This window comes from Ctenocephalides felis, unplaced genomic scaffold (genome assembly GCF_003426905.1).
Source record: "Ctenocephalides felis isolate EL2017-DRISC unplaced genomic scaffold, ASM342690v1 CF-g0.4_SCAFFOLD_01886, whole genome shotgun sequence".
In the NCBI taxonomy this organism is placed as follows: domain Eukaryota; kingdom Metazoa; phylum Arthropoda; class Insecta; order Siphonaptera; family Pulicidae; genus Ctenocephalides; species Ctenocephalides felis.
Window position 1 is genome coordinate 2,352,546 of NW_020538040.1, and position 7,421 is coordinate 2,359,966.

Below are 7,421 nucleotides of genomic sequence, written 5' to 3' on the forward strand. Positions count from 1 at the left end.
TTTTCGGAGTTTTATGAAGGTTTGAAGTTGAAAATGCTTTTTTCAACGAACATAATGGACTTGGGTATAACTAGAAAAAGCATGAAGAGAAATTTATTTAATTTGTACCCAAAGCACTAAGCATAATAGTTTTAGGTAATACTAAAGCCTTAAGCGGCATGTATAGAATACATTTATGTTATTATAAACCTCTTAAACTAAATTTATTAATAAGATTTAAGAATAAAACTTGTAAGTGCAAATACTAACCTCAAAAACTTACATGTTATAAATTATTAGTTTAGACATTAGCAACGTAAAATAACACACGTTTTATAAACAATAATGTTGTACAAACATATTTATATCTACTTTGTTATTATTTAACACGTTTTGGCTGTATTTTGTTATTTTTAAACATTTTCTGCGCGCTTGACTACAAAACTGTCAAATACAAACAGCGTTACCATCTCCAAATTTTTTTGTTAAATATAAATGAAAATCTAAAAACATAATTTTAAACAATATTGTTGTACAAAGATAGTTGCATGATAGTTGTTTAGATTGTTTCTAAATATTTTAGTATATAATGGTTGCTTGTGTATGTATCTGCATTTTATTACAAATATTCTCTTACTTCAATTCATATTTCGCGCGCTCATCAACTGTCAACGCGACCTGTCACCCGCCGCCATCACTGCCGCCATAATGAAAAAACAAAACACTAACAAAATTTTGTTAAATAAAACCAATTTTGTAAACAAATTTTACGTTCTATCATATTTAAATATATTTTTAATAATGTTGCAACCTACAAAGTAAGTTTTATGCATTTCCTTAACATATATATGTCTATTATATTACATAATGCTACATAACCTCATCGCGTGTCATTTTACGTCATGTCATTTACGATTTCAGCTTAATGGGTACTTGTCGTCTTTTCGTATTATTTAGAAAATACAGTATCGTTGTGCTTTTCCCGACATTGCAGCCGGCTCGATTTACGCGGACTGGTCTAATACACAAAAGTGGAAAGCTAGCAAGAAATTGCATTGAAAATGGGCTTGTTTGGATTCACAGTAAGATAAATGACAACAATTAATAATAATATACTTAATAATAAATACACCTGTCTTATATGCATAATAATGTCGTCGTTCATATGTATACTGAATAATTATAATTTTTGTTTTTTATTAGACTCACCACATCTGGATGATCGTACCCCTAGCCGGATTCTATTTAGGAAAATTAATCGATGACTCTGAGACCCGAAGGATGACATTGTTCCGTGACAAGAGTGCTCTGTATGGTGGTCGAGTTAAACCCGGTGATCCACCATCCTGGCCCTGAACGGAAATTTTAAATCAAAATTATTAATTAAAAATTGATTCAATCGAGATAGTGGGTTTGCGTTTTGTTAGTTGTATTTTAATTCTTAAAATAAAGTATGTAAATTAATAAATGGATCGATGAGTTCTTATTTTAATTTTTATGCTTTACTAATTAGCATTGTTAATGAAAATATGTTTCAGGTGTCTTGCAAAGGTTTTGTTAAAACAAATACTAAGGCATTTAGATCGAATCGAAAAATAAAAATTATAAAGAACTTAAATACATACAATTAAATACATATTGTTCATGTGTGTTTGTTCTAAAATTTATCTATTAAAATAAACAAGATCGTAATAGTGTTTTACTGTCAAATACCAAAAATTTTGCATATGGGGTCTCATTTGAAAAGTCTTCAAGAGCACATTACAAATATATAAAGCATTTTGAATTTTGACTGATTTTGTTTAACAAAATTTTCAAAAAAAAAATAGTTTGGTGTTTAACTTCCTATAATATTAGTTTCATGAGTTGCACGTTTATTTTGTTATAAATAATTAAAATATAACAATAGTGTTATATATTGTTAGAAAGCTAATAAAATTATCTACAAATCTGTATATAACGTTTCAAAACTTTTAGAACAAAATTTAGCAAGAGAAGTCTGTAAAGTTGAAACTGTAATTAGCCATAGGTGAGTTTTATAGGTTACATTTGATATTTACGTTTGTATTGCTAAAGTTTGTTCCAACACTTATATATTATTATATATCGTTAAAAAGCTAATAAAATTATCTATAACTTTGTATATAATAATTTATTTCATTTAGAAGAAAATTATTAACAAAATTAAATACAAAATACTTCTAAACTTTCAAGTGCCATTTTATATTATCAGTTTAATCGGTTACACTTTTTGATATCCACGATTATTTTATTTTAAATAATTAAAATATAACAATAATGTTATATGGGGTTAGAAAGGTTATAAATCTGTATATAACGTTTAATAATTTCTCAAATAAAATTAATTATGAAAAATGCATGAACTTAAAAATTTGGTTACCGTCAGTGAATTTTTTCGGTGACATTTTTTTACATTTAACATTATACTTATAAAATTCATATCAATCCTTATGCTCTATCATATATTGTTAAAAAGTAGATAAAATCATCTACAAATCTGTATATAACAATTTGTAAGTGTTGGAACAAAGATATATTAAAAAAATTCATTAAATTTTGAAATAAACAACGAGTTATGCCTAGTTCATAGTGTTTGGTCAAACATTTTTTTAGCTTTCAATTAATGTTTCAAATAATTTGTTTCAATATGTATATAGTATTATATATTGTTAGAAAATAGATAAAATTATCTATAAATCTGTATATAAAAATTTCTTAGTGTTGGAACAAAATTATGCAAAAATAAATCGTTAAACTTTGAAATTAACACCATCGTAAGGCGTCCATATTGTTTTAGTTTTAAATTTCTTTTATACATGTTGACAGTTGCAAAAACAAAATGTCTACTTGACAGTTCCTAATCTAACATGGCGGCTTGACAGCTCTAACTTGGAATTAATTCGAGTTATAAATAAATGTCCGTGGTTTATATTTATATATATTTTGTTTAAATTTAATAAAATATATTATAAGTATTATATATCATTAGAAAGCTATTACAATTATCTACAAATCTGTGTATAACATTTAAAAACTCGTAGAACAAAATTGTCTGCAAAACGTGTTTAAAATTTGAATTTGCAAAATTTATAATTTGTGAACTGAGACAAGATGTTTTTTATATTCCAAACTTTAATAATTTATCGTACGCCGTAATCATCTGGTGGCGTAAAAAATAGGAGATTTATAAAAATAATATTATTACTGAGAACATATTTTTTAATCTTATAACTTTAATAAAGTTAAAAAATACTTAACATGTTAACAAACATATATGACAGATACGATTAGTAGAATTTTTTAACCGAAAATAAAACTTTTGCATTTCTTCAGGTTTGAGAGGTTTCTGAACATTTCAACACAAGAAAATGCTTTGTGAAATAAAATATTTTAGTGAAAATCAAATCATAATATGAAATAATATAGATTTTGTAAAAAATAATATAGTAATAAATACAAATACAAATTTTATATATTGTAAATTTGACTAGTTTTATACAAAATTTTGCATAGGACTATATTAAACTGTTTATGAGGAATTTTAGTAAATTTTATCTACATTCTGCTAAGCTAAACAAAAAATAGTGTCCTAAACAAAATTTTTGAGTAATTTAACAAAATTTCAAAAAATGTCCCGACAGATTCCATATACTAAAATTCATATAATATATTAGAGTGAGTTCACGTTAGTTTTAAACAAAATTTTCAAATAAAACCATATTAAACTGTTTATATACATTTATAGAAAATTTTATCTAGTTTTTGGTTAGGTAAATAAAAAAGAGTGCCCAGGACAAAGTTTTTGAATAAATTAAAAAAATATAAAAAAAATGTCCTCTCAAATTTTATATACCAATATATTAGGGCGTGTTCACATTAGTTTTATACAAAATTTTCCAAAGAACTATATAACACTGTTCATATGAATTTGTAGTAAATTTTATCTAGTTTCTGCTTATCTAAATGAAAAAGAGTGCCCCGGAACAAGATTTCGATTAAATTAACAAAATTTGAAAAATTGACCCCACAAATTTCATACGTGGTAAATTTTCACAATATATAAGGATAGGTTTACATTAGTTTTACACAAAATTTTCCATGGGGTTAAAATAAACTGTTTATACAGAATTTTAGTAAATTTTATCTAATTTCTGCTAAGCTAATTAGAAAAAAATGACCCATACAAATTTTTTGAGTAAATTAACAAAATTAGAAAAATATTCTGACGGAATCCATATATTATACAAAAAACCGGACATAATCTATATATAATATAATTAGGACTAGTTCACAGGATTGAATTAAAATTAAATATTGAAAATATAAGGTTAAGAAATCGAGTATTTGGCAAAAACATAAACTTCTACGAAAAGTTAAAAAATATAAAAATAAATATGCAAGTAATAATAGACACAGATATTACATATAATAATGCAAGTGAATATAAATATATGAATATATAAATATATAAATATATAAATATACAAATATAAACAAACATAAATATATAAATAACAATTATACTTAATGCCATAAATGTATCATTACATTTGCACCAAAAACAATTTATACCCAAAACTACATTCATTTACCATTTTGAATTCCCCGCGCGCCATTTTTATCGATATTTCGCACCATAACCAAAAATATCGATATCTCTGTCAATCCACCTGTCGCCAACTTGTCGTCAATAAACAAACACCTGTTTTGACAGTTGAAGTCTGTTGATAACGTTTTTATTTACAATTGTTAATAAATATATATAATTATGCAATTAACAGACTATGAAGTGTTGTGTATAATAGGCTCGGGCTCCTTTGGAGTATGTTATAAAGTAAAACATAAGAAAAATAATAAAGTTTATGTCTGGAAAGCAATTGACTACGGTTGCATGTCAGAGGACCAAAAGCAACTTTTAGTATCCGAGGTAAATTTATTAAAAGAACTCAAACATCCTAATATCGTGCAGTATTATGACAGGATCATTCATGTGCAAACACAAATTTTATATATAATAATGGAATTCTGCGAGCAGGGTGACTTGGCTAAGTTGATCACAAAATGTAAAGACACGAATAGTTGTATCGAGGAAAGGTTTGTATGGAAAGTTTTGTACCAGACAGCTAGGGCTTTGCAGGCTTGTCACACCCATAAATCCCGCTTAACAATTTTGCACCGGGATATAAAACCTGCTAACATATTTCTTGACAGTCGTGGTAATGTTAAGCTAGGTGACTTCGGTTTAGCAAGAATAATGGAAAAGGATAGTTTTAGTGATACTGTGGTGGGTACTCCTAACTATATGAGTCCGGAGGTTATTAAAGGTGCTAAATATAATAAAAAAAGTGATGTTTGGTCTTTGGGTTGTCTGGTGTACGAGTTATGTGCTTTGCAACCACCGTTTTTCAGTGACACGTTTGTGAGTTTGTCTGATAATATTAAGCAAGGACGTTTTAAAAAGATACCTAAAGACTACACGGATGATTTACACAATGTTATAAAGTTGTTATTGAATACAGATTGCACGTACAGGCCTTCTGTGGAAATTATTATACACCATCCCACTGTTTTATCAAACTTGAGCACAGAATTTACTTCTCCGATTGTTAAAAATGTTAAACGCACGAGTTTTTTGGATAAATTAAACAACTGTGACAATGTTTACCAAAACGATTTACACCAAAAACCTGTGTCGAAGTCTGATTCCGATCCAAAAACTTTAGCAAAGGCTTTGGAGACTTTTAAAAGTCCTCACGATTTAACCGAAGACACTTTTAAACAAGTCTGGTTAACAAAATTAGAACAAATACGTCAACGAGAAGTTAATTTGAAGCAAGCCGAAGCTAAACTTTTGGAAAAAGAGAAATTATTGGCAAAGCGTGAGCAACGTTTGGAACAATTAAATGTTTTAGCCAAAGAAAAGCTTGCTAAAGCCGAGGCTTTGATTAAAACTTACAAAACAGGCAAGTGTTTACGTCCTAGACGAAGGGCACAAAAAATCGATTATCTAGATCTCGACAGCACCCTTTCGGCTGACACAGGGGACTGCGAGAGTATAATTGTGCCTGCTGTAAAATTAGAACCGATTAAAGAAACTATTCTTAAGCCTGATGTGCAAATTTTAAACGATAAACTTAACAATAAACCGAATAAAAAGAACTTGTTTTCGGTTTTTAAATCATCGAAGAACTCTGATTGTAAAAATATTGTTCTCAATAAACAACAAAAGTGTCCCGAAGACAATAAAGAAAACTTTTTACCCTCGAGTGTGTGGAATGCGGATAACAAACGAGCAGCCTTCGAGCTTCTCGCTTTGCTGAATTCCCAAAGTCAAGACGATTTGGATGTGAATCGGATGCATACGAGTAAAAGTTCTAGGAATGATTGTCGAAGGAAGTCTATGATTGTTTTCAAGAAGAGTACTGTATTGTAATTGAATGAGTATTGGCCCAGCCTAATGTATAAGGTACATTTTTTTATGTTTTGTTAAATTACTGGAAAAGTTTGTCTGAGACATTGTTTTTGAATTAGTTTAGTTGAAACTAGATAAAATTTACTTAAAATCCTTATAAATAGTTTAGTAATGTCCTTTGCAAAATTTTGTGTAAAACTAGTGTAAACACGTCCTTATATATTGTTAGAATTTTTACTATATGAATTCTATTGGGACATTTTTTGAAATATTGTTAAATTCCTCAAAAACTTTGTTCGTGACATTATTTTCAGAGTTAGCTTATCTGAACCTAGATAAAATTTACTTAAATTTTATATAAATATTTTACTAAAGTCCTGTGGAAAGTTTTGTACAAGACTAGTGTGAACTCACCCTAATACATTGAAAGTGCAACAGATGAAACCGCTAATATAAAATGACACTTGAAAATTTAGAAATATTTTGTAAATAATTTTGTTCGAAACGCAACAAATTGTTACATACACAGTTGTAGATAATTTTATTAGCTTTTTAACGATATATAACAATATATATGTTGTGTAACAAATTTTAGCAATATTTAAGTAAATATAAAAAAATATTACCACTGACCACCAATAGCTAGCTACAGTTTCAACTTTACAGATTTATTATGCTAAATTTTGTTCGAAAAGTTTTTAAACGTTATATACAGATTTGTAGATAATTTTCTTAGCTTTCTAACGATATATAACACTTTTAATATATTTAATTAAATTTAAACAAAATAACTATAAATGTAAACCACGAACATTTATTTACAACTCGAATTATTTTAAAATTGGAGCTGTCAAGCCGCCATGTTGAATTTGGAACTGTCAAGTAGACATTTTGTTTTTGCGAAACAATATGGACGCCTTATGATGGTGTTAATTTCAAACTTTAACAAATTATTTTCGCATAACTTTGTTCCAACACTAACAAATTGTTATATACAGATTTATAGATA

At 27.6% G+C, this 7,421-nt stretch overlaps 1 protein-coding gene across 1 annotated transcript; it reads left to right on the forward strand.

The window, feature by feature from the left end:
- The first annotated feature begins 4,686 nt into the window (after window positions 1–4,686).
- Window positions 4,687–6,433, forward strand: LOC113378366 (serine/threonine-protein kinase Nek2-like). Its single transcript, XM_026618902.1, has one exon. The coding sequence runs from the start codon at window positions 4,769–4,771 to the stop codon at window positions 6,431–6,433; it is 1,665 nt and encodes a 554-aa protein (XP_026474687.1). The 5' UTR covers window positions 4,687–4,768.
- The last annotated feature ends 988 nt before the right edge of the window (window positions 6,434–7,421 follow it).